The following is a 26,528-nucleotide window of genomic DNA, read 5'->3' on the forward strand; positions in this document are numbered from 1 at the left end:
TTTCCGATCTATGGATCTGGATCTACAATCTATGGATAAGAGGAAGGTGCTGCCTTAGCCCTGGTTGCTGTTGCATATGCCATGCATAAGAGCCTATGGATAATAGGAAGGTGCTGCCTTAGCCCTGGTTGCTGTTGCATATGTCATGTATAAGAGCCTATGGATAATAGGAAGGTGCTGCCTTAGCCCTGGTTGCTGTTGCATATGCCATGTATAAGAGCCTATGGATAAAAGAAAGTGCTGCCTTAGCACTGGTTGCTGTTGAATATGTCATGTATAAGCAGGGCCGTCTTTAAGGCAGGGCAAAAGGGGCAGCTGCCCTGAGCCCTGTCATTGTTGTGGGGCCCAAAGCAGCTGCCTCATACTTGCCAACTATCCCAGTTTACATTCCCTTGAAGTTTTAGTCCTGTGCTGCTACTAATGCTGCCCAGCTCTGCCCTATTGTTGTGTACAGATAACTCACCTGCAGACCTCTGTTTACATGTAAATACTGGCATTCATAAGTAAATAGCAGTGACATGCATATGTAAATAGCTGAGGCCAACTGCATTGATATGTAAATAAAGGCAGCATTCATAGGTATATCATGCCCCCCTGCAGTGAGGAGAAGATGTGCTGTAACCTTTAGCAACCAGTGAGCAGTATTACTGTACAGCAATCTCTAGCAGTCAATCAACAAGCAGAAATGTGGTGTAACCTCTAGCAACTAATCAGTGAGCCTTAAGGAGTGCTGTAACCTCTAGCAACCAGTCAGTAAGCAGTAATGATATGCTGTAACCTCTGGCAACCAATCGCAATCGCTGCCTGATCTGATACAGTAAACTGATTTTAAGTCTAGCTGCTATTTATTGTATGTCTCAGAGAAGGTGGAGAGCGAAATTGCATGGGGGGAGGGGGGGCCCTAAGAAAATTTTTGCCCAGGGTCCAATCAATATTAAAGACAGCCCCGTGTATAAGAGCCTATGGATAATAGGAAGGTGCTGCCTTAGCCCTGGTTGCTGTTGCATATGCCATGTATAAGAGCCTATGGATAATAGGAAGGTGCTGCCTTAGCCCTGGTCGCTGTTGCATATGCCATGTATAAGAACCTATGGATAATAGCAAGGTGCTGCTTTAAAACTGGGTATTAAATGTGACATGTATACCAATCTATGGGTAATAGGAAGGTGCTGCCTTAGCACTGGGTATTATATGTGGCATGTATACCAATCTATGGATAATAGAAAGGTGCTGCCTTAACACTGGGTATTAAATGTGACATGTATACCAATCTATGGGCAATAGAAAGGTGCTGCCTTAGCCTTGGTTACTGTTGCATGTGGCATATATAAGAACCTATGGGTAATAGGAAGGTGCTGCATTAACACTGGGTATTAAATGTGACATGTATACCAATCTATATAAAATAGGAAGGTGCTGCCCTAGCACTGGGTATTACATGTGGAATGTATACCAATCTATGGATAGTAGGAAGGTGCTGTCTTAGCACTGGGTATTACATGTGGCATGTATAAGAACCTATGGGTAATAGGAAGGTGCTGCTTTAGCACTGGACCGGGCATTACATGTGGCATATATAACAATCTATGGATTACGTGTTATATTTCAAGCTTTAATAAACTTCTGATTGTAAAAAAAAACAATGTATGTATAATAGGAAGGTGCTGCCTTAGCAGTGGGTATTATATGTGGCATGTATACCAAACCAATCTATAGATAATAGGAAGGTGCTGCCTTAGCAGTGGGTATTATATGTGGCGTGTATACCAAACCAATCTATGGATAATAGGACAGTGCTGCCTTAGCAGTAGGCATTATATGTGGCATGTATACCAATCTGTGGATAATAGGAAGGTTCTGCCTCAGCAGTGGGTATTATATGTGGCATGTATACCAAACCAATCTACGGATAATATGAAGGTGCTGCCTTCGCAGTGGGCATTATATGTGGCATGTATTCCAATCTATGGATAATAGGAAGGTGCTGCCTTAGCAGTGGGCATTATATGTGGCATGTATTCCAATCTATGGATAATAGGAAGGTGCTGCCTTAGCAGTGGGCATTATATGTGGCATGTATTCCAATCTATGGATAATAGGAAGGTGCTGCCTTAGCAGTGGGCATTATATGTGGCATGTATACCAATCTATGGATGATAGGAAGGTGCTGCCTTAGCAGTGGGCATTATATGTGGCATGTATACCAATCTATGGATAATAGGAAGGTGCTGCCTTAGCAGTGGGCATTATATGTGGCATGTATTCCAATCTATGGATAATAGGAAGGTGCTGCCTTAGCAGTGGGCATTATATGTGGCATGTATTCCAATCTATGGATAATAGGAAGGTGCTGCCTTAGCAGTGGGCATTATATGTGGCATGTATTCCAATCTATGGATAATAGGAAGGTGCTGCCTTAGCAGTGGGCATTATATGTGGCATGTATACCAATCTATGGATAATATTAAGGTGCTACCTTAGCCCTGGTTGCTGTTGCACATTGTCTTGCTAGAAAGGCCAAGCGTAATAGTGCTTAGTAGCTGGCTGCCTCCACATCAGAGAGGAGCGAGTAGCGGGAGGTGGTGCTAAAAGAACAGCTCCCTCTCTCTCTATTCCACACACTAGAAGCAGTGGAGAGCTATGGGAGGGACGTGGTGCTGAAAGGACAGCTCTTAGGTCTTGTGGAACGTGTTATCCTACAAGCACAGTGAACAAGTCTAGCAGCCAGCGCTCCATTCATGTGCCGCCACCAATGAATGTCTCCCCCGGCGCAGCTTCCACTGCACCTCCATAAGGTAGAGAGCATTTCCTAGCGTGTATGGCAGCGGCGCTGACGGCTCAGCTTCCCCTCTTCTAGCTCCTTTGTCTCCCTCTACCTGATGTCATTTGATTGCTTCTCTGCCGGACTGCTCTGCTGGGGCTTGCCGTAAATGCTTGACTTCACTTGGAATGCCCTGATGCTGGATCTTCACAGATTTCATGGCGGTGGCACGAAAAATCAAAACTTTGCTGACTGTCAATATCCTGGTGTTCGTAGGCATCATCCTGTTTTCGGTGTACTGCAGGATCCAGGACAGGTCCCAGGAGCTGGTGCAGATTGTAAGAAGTTCTGACCGCAGAGTGAGGAGCAGAAACACCAAACTGGGGGCATTGGTTGACCGAGAGTCTATCCTGCAAAGACTGGACCATCTAGAGGAAGTAGTATACAATCAGCTCAATGGTAATATACTCCTTCTTTAATTGTGGGGTCCCTTTGCCCTTTTTTTTTTTTTTACAGTCAATGACTTGTCAATATGCATGGCTTGATTTAGTACTGTGATTTAAATTTGGCATCGCAGTACTGAATTCACTAAAAGAGATGCTGGAATTATTTTTAGATTGACTACATTTATAGTAATTGTTATGGATATGAACGAATATTACTATAAAGCAAGCCTGATGCCAATGAAACCCCAAGTGAAGACCATAGGATGCATGTGCAATATAATGTCTTTTAGTATATACAGCATTTCATTCATTATATTTGCATTGGCAACACAGGGGACAGGGATGTGTAAAAAGTGTCAGCCTCCAGCTTGTTATTAGTAAACGTCAAGCATGACCTTTCATGCATAAGCAAAGTAAAATGTTCGTCCATCTCACAGATAATTGATTACATTTGCTTCACTATGTACACACGTCACTGACCTTGGGCATGCGCCTGCTCTAGTGTTAGATGTTCCAGATTATATGAAGCCAATAGCAGAATTGTTTATGTTGGCTTTAGACAAATTACAGATCTAGAGGTTTTTAACTAGAAACCTTCCTTCCCTATTACCGGGACACTTAACTAAATGGTAAAAAAGGAAAATGATCAAATATTGGAGTGCACTGAAGCAGAAACATTCATTTAGTGAAAACTAGCTTAAAAGCAAAAGGTCAGTGGGCAATCACTGCTGGCAGCTAGGAAGCTTCAGTAAACAGTAACATGCTCTCTAGATCTGATAATTCATTGCTCTCTGTTAAGTATTGCTGTGTGGGGGTTGGTTTACTAAAGGAGTAGGATGTTCACATAGCCCACAAAAGCGGTGATTGCTTTAACCATGTTTAAAGAAGCTCATATTTTCTAAAGATCCAGGAAATTATTGGGTATTTAAAGTCAACACAGTTTTCCTGGGCTAAGTTCCTTTTTATGAACTTGTGGAATTATTTTTAGTAAACCTTAAACATATGTAGAAGGAAGGAATGGGATTTTTAAGGTGCAAAATAGTTTGAAAAATAGTAATAACAATATTGTATAAGAAAGCTTTTTTTATTTTATAAAAAATAAAAAATGTTAAAACCGCAACAATCGACAAGTACAAATCAACAAGATTTTGTGGATACAGCATAAAAGGATATAATTCCCAACATGTTTCACCCATATATCAGGCTTCTTCATGGGGATGCTGTCCAGCTAGAGGTACAAGCCTTCTATTGAAAAAACATATACATACAATGATTACATCAACAGTTCATTTATGACAATATTATCACATACATAACACTTTAATTTTAATTGCATAACTTCAATCTATACATGCCTATTATCAGGGTATCACTCCTTACCTTGGTCTCTTGCAATCACTGCTGGCAGCTAGGAAGCCTCAGTAAACAGTAACATGCTCTCAAGATTTGATAATTCATTGCTCTCTGTTAAGTATTGCTGTGTGGGGGTTGGTTTACTAAAGGAGTAGGATGTTCACTTAGCCCACAAAAACTGTTATTGCTTTAACCATGTTTAAAGAAACTCATATTTTCTAAAGATCCTGTAAATTATTGGGTATTTAGAGTCAACACAAGTTTCCTGGGCTAAGTTCATTTCATGAACTTGTGGAATTATTTCTAGTAAACCTTGAACATTATTGTAGTCAAAGTTTTACCTATATGTTTCATAGTAGTTTCATAGTTAGTTAGGTTGAATAAAGACACCAGTCCATCCAGTTCAACCTTAATGAGTGTCTACAATTATCCCTATCCCTGTACATTGCACACTCATATCGGTCCCTACCGTCAAGGAGCCCACAATCCAAGGTCCCCATTCATATCCTAGGGCCAATTTTGGACAGAAGCCAATTAACCTACCTGCATGTCTTTGGAGTGTGGGAGGAAACCGGAGTACCCGGAGGAAACCCACGCAGGCACAGGGAGAACATGCAAACTCCAGGCAGGTAGTGTCGTGGTTGGGATTCAAACCAGTGACCGTTCTTACTGCTAGGTGAGAGTGCTACCCACTACACCACTGTGTCGCCCCTATGTCGACCCAAACTGTAAAGTTCAGAACTCTTCTTAGTTTAAAATGGCTTTTATTCCATTCAAACTTTACAAATATAACTAATACCTTTAATTGTTTAACTAAGAAAGGCTATTACCATTAACAATATACTCTGGGCACTAAAGAGGTTAATAATGAGAATGTGAATAATACTGGTCCTAGAGTCAATAACAGGGATCTCTGCTGTGGAGGCCATTGATTTATTGTTGTTCTGTATTATGTAGTATTGCCAAGTGTGCATACGTATTTGCAGACCAAGAACTGTTCACACAAAACATTTCCCTTAAGGGGTAGTTTGGAACTGATCAGTAATTATTTCAAATAAAACATATTTTACTGACTAAATAACTAGAAATAAGTAATCATGCTCACTGACTGAAGGAACAAAAAAAAATCAATCCACATTTTGGCTGCTTCCAAAGGCAAAACATTTTAAATCAGCAATGTAAAGCTTTGCTTGCTTCTTTTCCTACTTTCTCTTTAATCCAGTTGCCTTTTAAGTAATGATAGTGTTCATGGCTGGTATAAGTTGTTCACTCTAGGGAAACCAGTACTGGGAGAATATATAGGCTGCAAATGCAGACCTTTCTTCTTGAAAAGGCTAGTTCCCTGGCTGATATGCAGATCCAGTTACTTCAATGCTTTCAAAGAAAATAAACTAGTATCTAACTGGTATTCTTCTTTTTGGTCAGTGACTCAGAACATAAAGAAGCCAGACAAAGCTAGGCAACTAGTGTTTTCAGAATGCAGTGAGCAACTTGAGCCCTTATTTTCAAGCTTTCTTAATGAATGAGAGTTGAGTATGAGAATCAGTGGCGGATGGTGGCATATTTTTGGAGGGGACGGCAAACAATGCTAACGTAACCCCCCCTTCCAGTGGGTTGTTTGTGTCACCTGCAACCCCCAGCTTCACCTGCGTCTCCTCCTTGGCATCACGTCTCCTCCCTCCTCCTCCTTGGCCAGTAGGATTGCTTTGCCTTTTGGCCAATCGGGAAAGGGTCTCGGGACCCGCTTCCTGATTGACCGGGAGGAGAATCAGTGTAACAATAGTGAATATTCATTGCTCTGCACCCCAAACCCACCCCTATTTTAAAACCTATTGGAACCCCTGGCTCTAATCACTTGCTTAGAAATAAAAAAAAACATTGGAATCCATGCGTTCGATGCCCCATATGTAGATAAGGGGGCTGGATGCATGGATAGAGGGCCCCGCATTATGGGCCGCCACTAATGAGAATGTAGTAAGACATCTTATGTATATAATTTTCATCCAACAATTGTCCTGTGAATATATTTCAACATTTAAGCTTAAATAAACCTGAAATCACGGTAAACTCACTTGTAGATTAAACAACTATTTCAATATTAATGGTAAAAGCTATGGATGAAGATATATTAATTGCAAGTCCACGCCCAACTAATATTTCAGCTTTTTACACACATGTGCAACTTGAATTGCATATCTCTGATGCAAACATCTAAATACTGTGGCCATTACAAAGTCATGGCAATTGTTTTAGTATTTTGTTTTACTTAATGTGATTGTAGCCGTATGCTTGGACTTTGAAAAAGGGGACATACCCCGAAAGCTTGTCCTGAAAAATTTTATGTTAGTGCAAATAAAAAAAGTATCATGGACAGTACTCAATTTTCTCAGTATTTTTTTTAAAAGTAAATTGCATCTAAAGCAAAAACAGGGATTCTTTGGCTGTTGGTGTTCCTGCTGGGGAGATCTACTTCAGATGACCATTATCATTGGGACTGAATATGAGGGGAACTTCAAAATTTTGAATTGTCCCTGGAACAAAAATAGGGGAGAAATCTTTGAATGGGCAACATTTTCAGTAGTGACAACTGTCTAAGAGAGGATATCCCTGTTATATAGAATCAAAAAGGATACATTTGACTTTACTGGCAATAAAGGGGATCACACACTAATTTATGTAAAAAAATACACTTTATTTCAATGGTTAATATTCAAATGGCTACAAGCCCTTTAAAAACAAGATATAATGCATATAAAAGACAAGTGCAACTGCTAAGCTCAGTGGGCACTATTACATGGATCATGGAATAATAATAAATCTCGCATAATAATGAACAATGTGGCTATGAGTGCTCATGGGTCAACTCGTTTCTCATTACTGCTTTTTCAGGACACAAGAGGCTTCAGCAGCTGAAGCCTTTAGCAGACTAAGTATGTAAATATTATATACAGTAATATATACAATTAACACACACACAGATAAGCATTTACATTTTATATTCCCTAACCAACAAGAAAAGATGTACCAAAAAGCACCTTTTCAATGTGTGCATAAAAAATGTGGAGGTTCCCTCTGGGTGGGTACTGGGTCATAGGAAATGTAGATGCATATATGTGTGATTATTGATTGTTTGTATATATTATTTATTGTTTCTTTATATATTTAGTAACTACTGCTGAAGCCTCATGCGTCATGAAATAGCAGAAATTATAAACTCGTCAACCCATGCGCACTCATGGCCACACATAATTATAAGGGATTTTTTATTAATACATTGTTCCATGACATTTAAAGGGGTTGTAAACCTTCATGTTTTTTCACCTTAATGCATCCTATGCATTAAGGTGAAAAAACACCTGGCAGTGACCGGCCCCCCAGCCCCCCCCCCCCCCCCCGGGTTTACTTATCTGAGCCCCAGAACTTGACCCGGAAGGGATGTGCTGTCTCTTTGCAGGGGGTTCTCGGCTCTTGATTGGATAGATTGCTAGGAGTGCAGCCGTTGGCTCCCGCTGCTGTCTATCAAATGCAATGAGGCACGCGCCGGGGGGCGCCGGGCCCAGTCACGCATTTGGCGGATATGGACGCTGAATGCTGTACTCTGGAGGATATCTGATATGGGAAGGAGCTGCGAGAGCCGCCGGGGGGGACCGCAGAAGAAGATGTTCGGGGCCACACTGTGCAAAACGAGCTGCACAGTGGAGGTAACTATGATATGTTTGTTATTTAAAATAAAAAAAACAAAAACAAACCCCTACAATCACTTTAATAGTGGCCATTGAGCTTAGCAGTTGCACTTATCTGTTTATAAGAATTATGTTTTCTTTTTAAAACGCTTGTAGCCATATGAATTTTAACTATTGAAATAAAGTGTATTATTACATAAAGTAGTATGTCATTCCCTTTATTGCCAATAAAGTCCAATTTATCCTTTTTGATTCTATGTACTATAACTATGAATGTGGCAATTGAGCGGTATTTTTCTTTTTAGGATATCCCTGCTGTTGGAGAGATTTCATCCTACTTTCTGATGGGGCTTCAGGACAGGACATTAGGAAAAATGTCACCAACTGGACCCCGATGAAAACAAAAACAAAAAACAATGGGTATAATTTTACCCATATATTACTCTAACCAAAACAAAAGGCATATTTTGGATTTAGATATATTATAAATTAAGATATGTGCATAATAAGGATTTAGCCCACCAGTGTGCACTCTACTCTATAAACATGATATTGGTATTGGGGGAATACATCCTTTAATACAGCATTTGCAGCACTGAAGAAAATGACATGCTACAAAAAAAGTTCCATCCTCTGGGTAAGCTTCCCCCCTTAACGCCAAGACCTTCCCCTCCCTGCCCCTTCCTGAATATGCTTACCGTAAAGATGTTAGGTTGTGTAAGCGTTTGGTATAAGCATGGTACCCTTAGATTCTGTTTACATTTTAACTTTTGAAATACATCCTAACTGCATTGTCATGGTAACAGGCAGCCCGAATAGAGGCACACAGTATTACAGTACATGCTACTAGGGACATAAGTTCAACTCCAACATCGGGTGTTCACCTGTTCACCAAACAGTGAACATTATGTGGTGTTCGTGGCAAAGGGTAGGGACCGATGTGAGTGTGCAATGTACAGGGATAGGGACAATTGTAGACACTCACTCAGGCTGAACTGGATGTACTGATGTCTTTATTCAACCTTACAAACCATGTAACTATGTAAATTCGAATGCTGCGGAACACCGTTGAAGTCTTTCGGACACTAAAATGAAAAACCAAAAGTGCCCATTTTAAAGTTCTGCCTGAGCCTTTAGAAGTAGCCTGGGGAAGTCATTACTTGTTACATTAATATAGATGTGTTTGCCAGCCCATGAGAGTTTGCATATTCACCACTAACCTCTAACACTTCACTGACCACCAGTGCATGAGGGCACCACACAGACCACCATTATATAGGTACGACATAGACCACCAATGTAGGGGGGCAGTACACTGACCACTACTGTAAGGGAACTCTACAGTGTCGCTCCGATCAGACACATTCCGACTGAATCTCTGACCGTGTGTACAAGGGCTTAGGCCTGGTTCACACCTATGTATTTTTTAGTGCATTTTCAGTTTTGCAGAAACACACTACAGTCCATTTAACATGGTTTCCTATGGATGTAGTTCACATCTGGGCATTTTATGGAGAGGACCAAGGACTTTTTTCTGGTTTTTGGTTCCATAGATCTCAATGGATCAAAAGCATGTATTGAAAAAAAAAAATGCACCTGCAATATGCAAACTGCAGCCTACATAGGTGTGAATCAGACTCAAACTTAAACTGTCAGGGACATTTTTAAATGCAAAACTGTGTTTTTTTTGTGTTTTTGGTTTAATAGATTTCAATGGAGAAGCTACAGAAAAGCATGTAGTGTGTTTTTAGCGCAATTTGAATTTTGCGGTTTTTTATCTGCCCAACAACAAATTTGAAAAAAACACAATAACCATAAAACGCAGAAAAACTGCGGCAAAATCGCACAAATGCGCAGAAATGCTCAAAAGCAAACTGCATAGCTGTGAATAGAGTCTTACTCTGAAAATGGGATTTTGAAGGCAACCAAAAAAGCATAACCATTTATACATAAACCACTTTTTATTACAAAATTCTAAAAAGGACACAATCTTATGAGCTGTGCTAAGAAGCAGACCTGTACAGCTTGGTTTGGGTGAACAGCAGTGAAAATTGGGAGTGTAATTTCCTTTTCCATGTTATGGGAATCTTTATGATCCTTGCATGAATTCACCCCTGCTCACAAGCAAGTGGAGGTTGATATGGGCAGTCATTCTGAGAAGTGGAAATATTTTTTTGATAAACTGAAAGGCATCTAATCATCCCTGATGAAGTCAGGGAAGTTTCCCTAAAAGACTAGAACTTGTGCAGACTAAATATGCTAAAATATCTTACATAGTTCTCTGCTAGCTTGTCTATAGTATAAATACTGTGTCGGGCACTGCATTATTGGGAAAAAACTATTGTACATTTTACATATAGTTATTTGTTTTACACAAAAAAAATTACAATAAATAAAGTTAATAAAGTGCATGATTCAGATATATGTGAAATAATTATCACGTCTCATTGGCCTTATCAATATATGTAGATATTTATGAACCATAGACTACTCATCAAATACAAATATAATACTGTATTAAAGAGCAAAGTAAACACTAGGACCTTTTTAATGTTTCCTGTAATCTCATTCTGCCTAATATTAGATACTTTAATATTTGTGCTATTTTTATCAACCTCTTTGTCTGGAGGTTTTTTTTTTTTTGGCTAATAAACAGCAGCTAGCTTGTCTGATAAAGAATTTCTTTCCAACGGCCACACAGGCAGCCAACACTTTTACATAATATTTTCATCTCACACATAAAAAGAACAAGCTCAGCTAATAGCCAGGATTAGTGGGGTGTCCAGGTAACTGGCAAACAGCAACATAGCCAAACGTAGATATTCGCTTTATTAAGAACTGCAGCAGGAGTGTGATTGCAATTTCTTCCCTCATCATAATCATCTGTATGCAAGGTGGCATTAATAAATCATCAATGCAAGCCAAAAAGAAAAACTATTTCCCAAATAGACCATAACCTTTTGTGCCATAAGCAACACTAAGATCAGATACATATTTTACTGTAATTGTATCTCTTTCCTTCCCCACTTTACTCTCTTTTTTTTTTCCAATAATATGCAGCATTCATTGCAGCACATTATTAAATGTTATTAAGATGTGTTTGCTTGCCTGCCTTTTTTTCATCCTTATTAGTATTATTGATAACTATTTCAAGTGCAAATTGTAACAATAGCGTTAAGAAAATGTGGTGAGATGAAAGTGTGGAACATATAAAATAAAAGGCAAACTGTCTCTAATGTTCACAATTCCTAACCATGCTAATAAACTTTTCATTTGAATGATTAGGTAGCAGCTTCCTTTACACATGGTGTATCCCAAGTACAAACATCAAAACTCTTTATTACCCTATATAACTGGCCAGCAGTGAAGGAGATACAACAGTAGACTATGGTAGGTAACTCCAAGGTGTTGATGTTTTCCATGTGCACAAAAGAAAAGGCACCCTTAAATATGGAGCAGAATATAATTATATCTGGTAATGTCAGCACAAAAAGAAAAAAATAATTCTATCTTGCTTTCCAGATCATTAAGAAAACATTAAAAATAGCCTGCTGGTCCAAATTACAATCTCTAGGGAACCTATCATGGCATAAAACAACTGGAGATCATAGCATTTGCTAATACACAAACACAAGGATTACATAGCATTTATATTAGAATTAGTCGCTTGGATGGATGTTGATGTTCGGGTGCAAGAACATAATGAAAGTAAACTAGGAGGATCATAAAAGGGGCATGGTAAAGATGAAGTCTAAACTAAGAGCAAATCTTAAAGTGGTTTTAAAGGCCGAAGAGTTTTTATCGTAATGCATTCTATGCATTAAGATAAAATACCTTCTGTGTGCAGAAGCCCCCTCAGCCCCCTAATACTTCCCTGAGCCCCATCTCTATCCAACGATGTTGCACAAGAGCCTCCAGCTATCCAGGACCTTCCCTCCTGATTGGCTGAGACACAGAAGTGGGTACCATTGGCTTCCAATGCTGTCAATCAAGGTCAGTGAGCCAATAAGGAGACAGAAGGGGCTGAGGCACAGCTCCAAGTCTGAATGGACAAAAAGAGCAGTGGCTCAGCTTGAGTGCCCCCATAGCAAGCTGCTTGCTGTGGGTGCATTCAGCAGGAGGGAGGAGCCAGGGGTGCGGGCAAGGGACATGAGAAGAGGAGGATCTGGGCTTCTCTGTTCAAAACCAGGTAAGTATATCATGTTTTTTGTTTTAAACAGACTTATCATTATCAACATATTTGCTGTACATGCATCTAATTATTAGCTCATAGCATGTCTATATTCTACATACTAATTTTACAATTTTTTTCTTAGTATCTTCCTAATGTCCTAAAATTGTCAAATGAGATTGAAAGGCAATTATTTTTCCATGTTTTGCTGATCTAACTCAAAATTCAAATCAAGTTTTAAAAATGTGTGTGCTACATAGCAGTATGTTCCTGGTAGAGTACTTGGTACAGGAAGATACAATGTCCACTTACATTACTTTTAATCACCCAATACTTTTTTTTTTTCTTGAGTGTTTTTAACTTATTGAAAACATTTGAGTAGCAATGGTTTACTGGGGCTACAGAAAGAAGGCTGCCTGGAGCTCAATTTGGGCTTGCGATTTGCGGACTATACTGTGATTGGAAACACATCATCCATGAATGGGGAAAGTGGAAAGTGTATATGATATACATGATACCCCAAGCCTTTGCCAAGAATGTTGTTATTTACTGGGTAGTACATAACAAACCTGCTTGTATTTTATAATTAAATTCATGCATGCTCCAGTACAAATAATGCATTTACAATGTTCATGCGAGTAGATTCATATGCTCAAAAGTTAGATGCGCTTTTACAACAATCCATTTCAGACCACCATACCCTCTCCCTACAGTTTGTTGCATGCCTTAAACTTTCCTATGGGGAGATCTTCACTGTAATGTTGTACAGCCAACAAGGTTACCTATTAAGTTCAAAATCTCAGGCCATGTAGGCCTAGGAAGATCTTAAAGGGACTCTAACTGCACCAGGCAGGCCACCAAAGGACAATTGTCCTTTAAAAATGAAACTGAGAGTGGAATCTTTGAGCAGCATTTCTAACTCTGAAAACCAAATTACCAAACTGAATGTTACATAAAAATGTGCTAACATTAGGCAGGAGTGAACAAATGAAGTAAACCAGGCATCATCAAATGGTGGACTGCAGTCTGGATCAGGAGTTATTTCTTCTCCCTAGCCTCCACTGCTGCTCTCATAATCACAGAGCTAACAGCGGGAGGCAGGACAGCTCTGGATGGAGGGTGGGGGACGGCCAAGTTAAGAAGCAGGGTGGTCCTAGCAACTAATCACTAGCTTGCAGCTCCTGCCCTCTGTCCAGTCCTGCTGTGCCTCTTGCCCTCCACCCTGTCTGTGTAAGGTAGGATGGGAAGAGGGGGAATGTGAAGGTGGGGACAGTAATGGGGGGCTGAGGACGGCAATGGGGTGGATGAGGACAGCATTGTGGGAGCTGAGGACAGTAATTGGCGGAACCTGAGGTCAGTAATGGAAAGGCTGAAGACAGTAATAGGTCGCTGAGGACAGTAATTGGGGGGGCCTGAGGACAGTAATTGGTGGGACCTGAGGACAGTAATGGTGGAGCTGAGGACAGTAATAAGGGCGGCTGAGGACAGTAATGGGGGAGCTGAGAACACTAATTGAGGGGGTTGAGGACAGAAATGGGGGAGCTAAGGTCAGTAATGGGAAGGCTGAGGACAGTATTGTGGGGCTGAGGACGGTAATGGGGGGGGGGGGGGACTGAGGACAGCAATGTGAAGGAGGGGATTTTGATGTGAAGGGGGGGCTGAGGATGCTGACATACAAGTGGAATTCTGATATGAGACTGCCTTTTTAAAACAAATTGTGCAGCACCATGTGCTTTAGCATATGTGAAAATGTGCCATAGGCACCGATGTGTGGGGGTGCTATTCAGAATTAATGGTACCCCACACATTTTCTAGAGTGCAGAGTGCTTCTCTGGGGGTTGGGAATACATGCCATTTTGTGTATGTTCCCCAGCCAGAGAACCAATCGTAAGAGGAGAGGGGGGCCATTAGGTGAAGAATCTGAGTTATTACACAAACATGGAATTCAGACCTCTGCTGGAAGAAAATTTTACTGACAGGACTTCTGTGAATTTTAATTCAACACTCAAATCCAAATCAAATCAATATTTGGTGTGACCACCCTTTGCCTTCAAAACAGCATACTTTCTTCTAGGTACACTTGCACGCTGTTTTTGAAGAAACTCATCAGGTAGGTTATTCCAAACTTCTTGGATAACTAACCACAGATCTGTGAATGTAGGCTGCCTCCAATCCTTCTGTCTCTTTATGTAATCCCAGATAGATTCAATGATGTTGAGATCAGGGCTCCGTGGGGGCCAAACCATCACTTTAAGGACCCCTTGTTCTTTTCAATGCTCAAGATAGTTCTTAATTGTATGCCTCCCTCATGGTATGACGTGATGGATAAGTATCTGCCTCTAATTCTCAGAATTAGGAACACCATTGATCCTGACCAAATCTTCAACTACATTTGCAGAAATGCAGCCCAAACTTGCAAGGAACCTCCACCAGGCTTCACTGTTGCTTGCAGACAGTAGATGGGTATACCTGGGTCCCACTGGTTTCTGCCAGTTCTGTGCTGATGGCACTGCTGAACATCTTCCGATGTCAAAGGCAAGTAAGCATTATATGTCTTTCTGATGCTGCATTAGGTTTCCTTGGCCGGCCACTGCATCTATGGCACTCAGTGTTGCCTACTTCTTTGTGCTTCTTCAAATAAACTTCAACAGTACATCTTGAAACCCCAGTCTGCTGATGCAGTATAACTACCTGGTATCTTGTTGCTGTGCTCAATCATGCCATGGTGTATGGCCTGTGACATTAAACTTAAATCCACGACCTCACCTTAGTAGCAGAGTTTGGCTGTTCCTTACCCAGTATTATGCCTCCTATACAGCTATTTATTTTTCAGTTAATGACTGTGTTTCACCCTACATATGAAATTGATGATGATTAGCACCTGCTTGGTATAAGTGTAAGAATTCATGCTGGTTTGAAGCCAAAAGGTAGACACACCAAATGTTTTTCACTTTGTATTTTGTAAATTGATAAAAAAAAAACAATTAAATTATATATTTTTTAAAGTATTGCTACTTTGCAGCATTTCTTCACACCTGCCTAAAACTTTTGCACAATACTGTACATAAATTACCAACTTCACCCACAATGCAAATAGACAAACCATAAAAGGGTAATTCAATTTGCATCCATGGACGTCCTCCCGTTCTCGAGTGGCCTGCGCACCTCCTGCTCTGTGATCAGCGAGTCTATGAGACTCGCTGGATCACAGATTGGAGTAAGGGGCGGTCCCGACCCCTTACCGCGTGATCAGCTTTCAGCCAATGACAGCTGATCATGTGGTGTAAACAGAGCCAGTAATCGGCTATTTTTCCTTCTCACGCTGATAGCATGCGGAGAAAAAAAAAGCTCACCTCTGCCACTACACAACAGTGCCGCCTACCAGTGCCCACCAGTGCCTCCTACCAGTGCACACAGTGCCACCAATCAGTGTCACATACCAGTGCCGCCCATCAGTGTCAATTAACCAGTGGCCATCAGTGTCACCTACCAGTGACCATCAGTGTCACTTACCAGTACCCTTCAGTGCCACCTAGCACTGCCACCTATCAGTGCCACCCATCACTGCCCATCAGTGCCATTGTATCTGTGCCTATCAGTGTCACTTACCAGTGCCCATCAGTGACATCTATCAGTGCCCCCTATCGTTGCCACCCATCAGTGACCATCAGTGCCATCTTATCTGTCCCCATCAGTGCCATCTTATCGGTGCCTATCAGTGCTGCCTTATCTGTCAGTGCCGCCTCACCAGCGCATATTAATGAAGGAGAAAAATTACCTGTTTGCAAAATTTTATAACTATAAAACATGATTTTATTTTCAAAATTTTCCATCTATTTCTATTTGTTTAACAAAAATAAAAACTCCAACTGTGATTAAATACCACCAAAAGAAGGCTTTATTTGTGTGAAAAAAATGATAAAAATGTAATTTGGGTACAGTGTTGTATGACTGTGTAATTGTCATTCAAAATGCGTCAGCGCTGAAAGCTGAAAATTGGTCTGGGCAGGAGGAGGGCTTAAGAGTGCCTAGTAAGGAAGTGGTTAAAGACAAACTCTTTTTGTATTACTGTTTTTTTCTTTCTTTTACTACTCATAAAGCATCTTTATTTACAAATAAACACTGAATGCAGGGTGCATTCATGATGTTGAGTTCTTCAAAGAGAGATTACAGAGTAAGCTAATTGCCTTGAGACTCTTTCTTTGTAAAATAAATTTATAGTAATAAAAGTGGCTCATTTTCTACATCTTTGGCACACCAATAAATCTCTGATATGCAAATGAAAATTTTAGTTCTAAACATACAAGTCTGATAATCAATGTCAAACAGACCACCAGTGGCTAGGACACAGAAAGCACAGGAAAATCAGCAGAATGTATTCAGGCAGTGAGTACATTTGTGAATATTTACCTGCATATTCTTTGTCTATAAGCAAGCAGAATATATTAATCAGTAAATATACTGTGCACACATATACTGTATAACAATAAATATTCCATTCCATTTAAAACTTTCCATTCACTTGTTTCTAAAGCCCCATATACACTATCAGATTTTCTGCAAATTTTTGTCTTCAGATTTACCAATACCATATAATATGAGGTCAAACCTTAGAAGTTTCAGTTTGTATGCAAACAGGCAGGCCCTTGCACTACATGGTTTTGGTAAATCTGAAGACAAAAATCAGCAGAAAAACTGATAGTGTGTATGGGGCTTAACCTCCTTGGCGGTATGATTATTTCTGATTTTAGGTGCTGAATGCGGTACCATTATTTTGCATGGAAATTTAGCGTTTTATATTGTAGGCCTGCAATTCTTAGGAATAACTCATCCCGGGTATGATAGTAGTTTGAAACACAAAATCATAAATTATAATATAATAAATAACTATAAATAATTATAACAAATAATAATATAATAATAATAAAAAATATTCAGTAATGTAATAAAATCAAAAACACTAAGATTTAGTGTTTGATGGCGAATTTCCCCAGAAATTGCTATCGCTCAATTCTGCAAGTGATTATAATTTATTATCGCTGTTTTGTAGCTGGTCTATAACCACTTTTGACATAAAGAGACACTTTTTGGTTGCTATGGACAATCTCCAAATTCCAGGCAGAAAAAAATGTTTTTATAATATAAAACTACATGCAGGACACTGGAGAAACCACTAGGGACAAAGGGTGTGTGTAATTTTTTTATGCAGTACTGTAATCTGTAAGATTGCAGTACTGTATGTGTTTTTACTTTTTTGAATTTGGCGCCGATCTCCGCTCCCGTGCGTCGCAACGTCGCAGGGAACGGAGCTCGGCAGCACTCGGGCACTGTGTGAATCGAGCGGAGGATGGCTCGCACACACACAGCGTGGAGGACATTGAAGGATCCAGGGGACAATGTAAGTAACTCTCCCTGTATCCTGCAATGTGATCCTGAGTCTGGCTCGGGGGTCACCGCTTATGGTACTGAAATTCCACCCCACGCCAGACTCGGGAATACCGCCAGGGAGGTTAAAGAGGAAGTAAACCCTGATGGGTTTACTTCGTCTTTGTCTCCCTGCAAAGGTAAAGCATAATGGGCTACTATGCATCGCATAGTAGCCCATTATGTGTCACTTACCTGACACAGGAGCCAGCGATGTCACCGCTATCCCCTGTAACATGGAGCGTCCATCTTCTTCTTGGTATCGCTGCTCCGGCCACTCACAGCACTGGAGCAGCAATGATGTACGGGAGCCACCACTAACAGCATACTGCCGTTAGCAGTGGCATGCCCAGTGCGCCTGTGCGCTGCTGTCTACGGCGCATGCGCCGTAGACAGCGGTGCCTGTCTTTTTGTAAACATCTCCTAAACCGTGTAGGTTTAGGAGATATTTCTTGGACCTACAGGTAAGCCTTAATCTAGGGTTACCTGTAGGTCAAAGTGGTTTGTAAGGGTTTACAACCACTTTAAGAAATAACCTAAACAAATGAGGACCTGAAAGTCTCGGTAAAGCATCTTAATAGCATATAACCTGCTAAGTAGCAGTGTTCAAAAACACTTCAATAACACCTTTCCAACTTGTCATATTTTCTAATATCTTCACAGTGGCTGAGGTACCACCTGAGACTTTCCAGGAATCTTATTGTACAAAGCTGCTGTCATATTTAATTCTAAATCAGCTATCCTGAATTGCATGAAAACAATTATGAACGTTATATGTGTGTGTGTGTGGATAGATAGATAGATAGATAGATAGATAGATAGATAGATAGATAGATAGATAGATATGCTGTGATAGCATCTGGCATTCTGTCATGGTTGTTCTTTAAATGTCCTCATATTATAAGCATAGACAACAATAGTCAACAGCTCAAGAAGGGACTTCAATTTAACGTTAGTGTAATTTATTTAGACACAAAGCACACAGATTTCCACCATAGTGCATGTTAATTTGGTTTCATGCGGATGCTAATGAGTTTATGATCACATTATACTGCTTAATTGTCATACTTTTAAAAAACTGGAATTGGAGGTTTGAGACAGGCAAATATGTCAATGTCTAATGAATTCAAACTGACGCTGTTTGAGTGGTAGGAATAATAAATTGAAGGAACAGTAAAAAAATAATACTCAAATATCATGCAAAGACATTTGTGTAGTGAAGTGCTATAAAGTTGTAGGTGAATGATACAGATCTTTTTTTATTTCATAATTCTATTTATTCAATGTACAGATATGTAGATTCCGACTGCTGAGTGACTATTCAGGACAGGCTAAGCCACATGGAGACTGTGGGCTCCATTCACAGAATGAACTGGCATGAGATATTTAGGTGTCAGGACACTTTTTGACTAAATATCGCATGCGATCCTGAAACTGTCAATTCACAAGATGATTTAGCGGTATTTGCTGCAAAACGCTCAGTAAATACCGCTTGAAAAGGCATTCAACTCAATTCACAGAAGGAAATAAGTAATTAAATGCATGCGGTAATTAACTGCTTCAGCCCCGGAAGGTTTTACCCCCTTCCTGACCAGAGCACTTTTTGCGATTCGGCACTGCGTCGCTGACAATTGCGCGGTCGTGCGATGTGGTTTGTGTGATCACGGACATATGTACGCAAATGATCATGTACATATGTGTGCAGATAACCATTGGGACATGTGATTTTAGTGGGACATATGTTTTTTTATTTGGGGACATGTCTTTTTATTATTTGGGGACATGTGTGTTTTGGGGACATGTGTGGGGACATTTGTGTTTTGGGGACTGTGTGGTGACACTAGACTAGTGACCAGTGAGTAAAAAGCTGTAAAAACAGCTCATACTCACTGATCACCAGCCGGCTGTAGCGATCTGCTCTCCTCTCCTCAGTGACGACTTCCGTGTGAGGAGCCTAGCAACCCGGCTGTTTGTTTTGATCACATGATGACTGTGATTGGACATGGCCGTCATGTGATCAGAAGGGCCAATCACAGAGCCCTCCTGCCGATCCGCGATGCGCCGTGTCTGGGTGACACGAGCGCATCGGGATCGCGCCGCTGAGTGGGCACGTACACTCGCGATCCCCCTCCTTCTGAAGGACGTTCCTGAATGTCCAGTCAGAAGGAGGCGGCTCCCACCCGGCCGTATATGTACATTGGCCGGGTGGGAAGTGGTTAAGCTCTGGAGCAACTTCACTTACAAAGTGTTCAGTTTATGTGCCTTTAGTAAATCAACCCCATTTGTTTAGTAAATCCACCCCATGACATGTATCAAAATATACTTGTTTTCTCCTGTAATTTTGCCAGATTGTTAGAGACATTTTTGTGACTATACAAGCATATACATAATTTGCGTCCAAAAAAATCTCAATCGCTGCAAATATAATACAATATACATGCATATCACAATGGTCTAATCCCTTGTTAGCACATACTGTATTTCATAGGTTGTGAGGATACTTTACTTTTCCACAATTCATTTTAGGGATATCTTCCTACTGACAAGTACCTACTGACACCATTGATATTTTTAGCTATGAATAAGGGGGTAATTCTTCCCAGTGACCACAAATGTAAGACGCATTCTTCCCACTGATCATCACACTAATGTATCATGAGTTGTAGATTTAGTAATTTTTAGCAGGGGTTCACTGAGACTGAAAAAATATTTTAAGGGTTCCTCTGTGTTAATAAAAAGGTTGAGAAAGACTGCTTGAAAGTGTAACTATAGGCTAACTATAGAGTAAGGGAGAGCTAAAGCCCCAGAAAGTTTTTTAAATTTATTTTTGCCATCTGTACCCCCATTGAAATATGTCCCCTATTATTACTTTTACAACCCCACATTTGGGATTTTCTTTTTTATTTCACTTTCAATGATAATGGCAAACAGGACAAATAGAGAGGGTGAATCTCCTACCTGAAAGCTTTTCCTACTTTAAGTAAATACAAAATATATTTCTAAGACCCCTTTCACACTGGGGCGTTTTTCAGGTGCTTTAGCATTAAAAAAGCGCCTGTAAAGCGCTTGAAAGAAGCCGCAACTGCAATCCCAATGTAAAAGCCCAAGTGCTTTCACACTGAGGTGCTGCACTGGCAGGGCATAAAAAAAGTCCTGCAAGCAGCTTCTTTGCAGCGCTTTTGGAGCGGTGAATGCACCGCTCCTAAAGTGCCCCTTCCCATTGAAATCAATGGGACGCGCCTGAAAAACGCCTGAAAAGCGCCTGAAAAACGCTTTTGGCAGCAGCGTTTTGTGGGCGCTTTTAACACTTTATTTGGACAATAGCAGGGGTTAAAAGCACCCCAATAGTGCTTGAAAAACGCTGGTAAAGCGCTGCTAGTTTAAGCGGCGCTTTACGAGCGTTTTTCGGGAGCTGATATTGTGAAAGGACTCTTAAAGCACTTGGGCTTCCACATTGGAATTACAGATGAGGCTTCTTTCAAGCGCTTTACAGGAGCTTTTTTTAATGCTAAAGCACTTGAAAAACGCCTGAAAAACGTCTTAATGTCAAATATTGAAAAAAAATTGTATAAAAGATCACACACACACACACACACACACACACACACACATATATATATATATATATATATATATATATATATATATATATATATATATATATATAAACCCTTCTTCCACCAGTACAAAAGACAACATTGTACAAGAGTATTTATATATATGTGTGTTTTTTTATACTATTTTCATTCAATGAAATACCACATGCTAATACTATGAGCTATTTTAATGCAACTCTTAAAAGAGGAGAATACCGTTTTGCGAATGGAGCCCTGTATTCTTTATACATCAGTATAGCTGACCAATAGACTTATATGGAGATAAGAGAAAATGAGAGAAGCAGAAAAAAAAAAAACTGGTATGCTTTACTTTAGTAAGATGCAAATAGAACTGATCTGATATGACATATACATTTTATACATATGAAGCGATTATGAGCTTTCAAGTTTAGCACATTTAAGTCCATTAGTTAGTACAGCATCTAGGTGTACTTGATACCTTCCTTGTAGCTATCAATCAATAGCCAAAATATTAATGTGTTATGAGATGAAATCTTACTATTGCATAAAAATATCAGTTACATTGACCAGGTGATATATATTGGGAACAAGTTATGGACACTACTAATAATGAGCAAATCTGCCCATCTTCAATTAAATGAGAATTTCTTGAATTTTGTTAAACATTTAACTCAAATTTTGAACTTGAATTGCTTTGAAGTCAAATTAAGACTATTTTAAAGGTCACTTTGGCCTTTGAAGGGCTCCTAGACATACAGCTAATATCCAAATAGCATGGGCAGCTCACCACTGGGTACTGTTTTGTTTGTTTTTGGGTGCAGCTTGCTTTTACTTAATGGGGTAGATTTACTAAAATGAGAGAGTCTAAAATCCTGTGCAGCTCTGTATAGAAAGCAATCCGTTTCCAGGTTTTTTCTTTTTTTTTGTCAAAGCCTAATGGAACAAGCTGAAGTTAGAAGCTGATTGGCTACGACGCACAGCTGCACCAGATTTTGTACTCTCCAGTTTTAAAGCGAAAAATAAATAAATAAATAAAAATAAAAAATTTCTATCATTAAATTTTTCATGTTTACAACTATTTTGATCCCAATATTTCTAACTGTTAAAAAAACAAAACAAAATAAAAACCTTAAATAACATTATACATCAATCAAAAAAAAAAAGTGGAGGCAAAACTAATTAAAAAAAAAAAAATTGCAAAAAAGCAGGTTAGAAATAGCAAGCAGTGTGATTGATTATTAGTGATTCAAAAATGTGTGTCACTTAACCTTGAGAAGAGATAAGGCATTATCTACATGAAAATGCCTTGTAATAAATAAGAAGGTTTTTTTTTCAACCTACCCTCTTATCATAGGTCGCTTTTAAATTAAGGTGGACATCAACAATATGGACCACCACAAAATTTGATCAGAAATGTACAAATGTGGTTGAAATTGATGTTAAGAGGTGACGGGGCCCCTCTAATAATTAATATGTTACAATTAAATCACTGCAATGTTATCACAAACTGATACATTTTTTGTGTATTATTTGTGCTATATACAGGTCATTTAATCTGTTCTAGAGTCATTTCCGATGGTGTATAAATACTATAATGACACATGGCAAAGTTATTTATCTACTGCTGATTACTGTGCAAATTAAACACTACAAAACCCTCTAGAAGTATATATTTCTAAAGGCAACTTCAGGTGTCATCACCCTGACAAAGTTAAATAATGTGTCTTTGAATATGAAAGCTATATAGTTATAGACACGCATCTTTGACCTTGTCAGCACTACATTCACTGACTACATGAAGATTCAGTGATAACATGTTCAGGAGCCCATGGCAGTTATTTCATTTGGTGTTTTTAGGAGAGTGGCACCTGTATATTATAGCAATGTTTCTGTCGCTCCCTCCTACCTTTAAAAGTTAACCGGCATGTGTCCGAATGTGTCTGAACACATATTGTCATACTTAGGAATGCATACAGTACGTTTTTCTCTTCTTGCTTCATTTAACAAAGCGAGAATTGTGTTTTAAAGGTAAGAAAGTCCACGTTTTGCCTCGAAAAGTAAAAAAATGGGGATTGAGAAATACAAAATGCTTATGTTTAGCATATAAATAACACACTAATATTTTCTAAAGGAGCCATAGTAGCCTCCCTGGCGGTATAATCATGTCAGATTTTTGCGTCTCAAAGCAGTACAATTATTTTGCATAGAAATTAGGCATTTTATATTGTAGGCCTGTAATTTATCTGTCCAAACAAGAGTCTAATCGACATCCCGAGTATGATAAAGTTTGAAACACAAAAACATAAATTATAATATAATAAATAAATATAAATAATTATAAAAACTAATGATATATTAATAATAAAATTAATTTCCCCACGATTCACTATCACTCAAATTTGCAAGTGTTCTAATTTACTATCACTGTTTTCTAGCTGGTCTAAAACCACTTTTGACGTAAAAGGACACTTTTTGGTTGCTATGGACAATCAACAGTTTCCAGGCAGAAAGAACTGTATATATCATATAAAACTACATGCAGGGCACTGGACAAAGCACTGGGGACATAATGGATATGAAATAATTTCATACAGTAATGTAATCTGTATGTACTATGATTTTTAAATTTTTTGAATTTGCCACCAGGCTCCGACCCAGTGCGTTGCAACGCTCGCAGGGAGCAGAGCCTGGCACAGAGAGGCTTGGGCGGAGGCCACAGACTCGGGGGGGGGGGGGGCATCGCATAATCCTGGGGACAAGGTAAGTATACCGCACCAGGATCCTGCAATGCAATCCTGAGTGAGGCTCCGGGTTACCATTAATGGTAAATTTAACCCCAAGCCACACTCGGGAAAACCGCCAGGGAGGTTAATGAAAGTATCCATATTGTGCTAACAAATAAATAGTAAAAATACGACAGATGTCAAATATTTTATAGAAAACGGGCTTAAATATTGGTACCTCAATATAGTAAAAAACAAACAGCCAGAGCTTGCAGACTTAACGGTACCAGAGAAGAACTAAACCACATTAAGTTCACATAAAAGGTATTTTATTACAAAAACAATTACATATTAAAGACTATAGAGCTCATGCTCTTAAGAACATCATATGATTGTTGGATAGGCTAGTACATATATACTCCACATATTGTTTATTTGGCCAGGAGGTTGACGCGTTTCACAAACAGCTTCCTCAGGACCTGAATTCCTTGACCACAAAGAAACTAGACCTACCTATGAAACACAATTCACAGTAATTAATTATATAATATACAGAATATACATCATGCAACACAGTATATATAAATTATACCCTATCCCCCAAGATGGAACAGAGGGGTCACTTACATGCATCTTCTCGGAGCATAGCAGGAGCCGGAAGCACTCCATGCAACAAAATATTCCTCAAAACAACGGTTTGTTTGTAGGGTACACTAGAGTTGTATCTAGTAGTGGAGTAGTGATCAGTTACTAGAGGTGTTATGTTTGAGCTACAGGTAGTATACACTAGAACAAAAAGGAGGGAAAGCTACATATATAAGATCAGAAAAAAGGGGAGAAAAACTGCGCTAAGGTGAAATTCAAAAATTAATCACATATATTACTCCTAAACGAAATTGATTTAGCTGCAGCTTAACTGTGTCACATAAATACAGAAAAACAAAAGGGAAAAATAATAAGCCACGCTGAATCACACAAACATCAAATTGTGCATAAATAAATAGAAATGAATTGTGGACTGTTAGCAGCCTCTAAACATAAATTGATATGAAATCACACCATAAATAGTAAATGCATATAAGTGTTATAAGCTCAGGCCATGCAAACCGCTCAATCCTTGCAGTATAAGACCAAGTCGCATGTACCTATGTGTAGGAATACAAACTCTAAAGACACCCAGTGTATGAGTTACAAGTCCGTATATGTAAGTCACCAAAAAATTCTCTCAAAAAATGTGAATAAAGTCCTCCACAAATGAACCATAAATAATCAACTGCTGAGTCCAATTAGGTAGTGCTTGATCCGCCACCAAAAGAAATTAAATTTGCCGCTTACCAGAAGGACATGACCCCCCACTACAGAGGGTCACCAAAAGCATATGGATATACACTCGTCTTCTACTCAAGAGGGGTCCTCGATGTTCTCCTTACGCCGCCACTCCAGTAACTGGTTCTGGTCACGTGTTCCCAGCACTGACAGCTAGCCCCGCCTCCTCCACAGACATGGCAGGGGTTTCAAAGAGATTGCTTTCTGGGGCAGAAGGTTCATCTTGATTCTGGCCCTTGTTACATTGGACATTCATTATTTGACTCATTATTTGACTCCATATCTTTGCTCTTTAAGCTAGTCATTCCCAAACAGATGTCCCTATCTTGAGTCCTTCTGGATCTATGAGAAAGATTTCTGGGAGCGCTTCCCCACAACCTTTACTGGAGTGGCGGCATAAGGAGAACATCGAGGACCCCTCTTGACTGGAAGACGAGTGTATATCCATATGCTTTTGGTGACCCTCTGTAGTGGGGGGTCATGCCCTTCTGGTAAGCGGCAAATTTAATTTCTTTTGGTGGCGGATCAAGCACTACCTAATTGGACTCAGCAGTTGATTATTTATGGTTCATTTGTGAAGGACTTTATTCACATTTTTGGAGAGAATTTTTTGGTGACTTACATATACGGACTTGTAACTCATACACTGGGTGTCTTTAGAGTTTGTATTCCTACACATAGGTACATGCGACTTGGTCTTATACTGCAAGGATTTAGCGGTTCGCATGGCCTGAGCTTATAACACTTATATGCATTTACTATTTATGGTGTGATTTCATATCAATTTATGTTTAGAGGCTGCTAACAGTCCACAATTCATTTCTATTTATTTATGCACAATTTGATGTTTGTGTGATTCAGCGCGGCTTATTATTTTTCCCACATATATAAGATGTATTATGTTTCAACTTACCAATTTAAGATATTATTTTTCTGAAAAAGCGAGAAAATTCTGGTCCTGAAGATTAGTATACCCAAAAAAATTGATATGGTAATTATACTGAGAAACTTGTAACACCCATCAAGGCACAATTTTCTTCCTTTTTCAGAAAAATAATATCTT

The 26,528-nt window shown here is 39.5% G+C and overlaps 1 protein-coding gene across 1 annotated transcript in view; it reads left to right on the plus strand.

Annotated features, from left to right (window-relative positions):
- Positions 1 to 2,573: 2,573 nt before the first annotated feature.
- The window catches only part of GALNT9 (polypeptide N-acetylgalactosaminyltransferase 9), a 415,119-nt gene continuing 391,164 nt past the window's right edge, over positions 2,574 to 26,528 (plus strand). Inside the window, exon 1 of the mRNA XM_077461741.1 lies at positions 2,574 to 3,220. Within this exon, the coding sequence (XP_077317867.1) occupies positions 2,980 to 3,220 (241 nt within the window). The 5' untranslated portion in view covers positions 2,574 to 2,979. The remainder of the gene's footprint in view (positions 3,221 to 26,528) is intronic.

This window comes from Lithobates pipiens, unplaced genomic scaffold (genome assembly GCF_037356315.1).
Source record: "Lithobates pipiens isolate NorthernLeopardFrog02 unplaced genomic scaffold, aLitPip1_a1.2 Scaffold_3, whole genome shotgun sequence".
Lineage (NCBI taxonomy): Eukaryota > Metazoa > Chordata > Amphibia > Anura > Ranidae > Lithobates > Lithobates pipiens.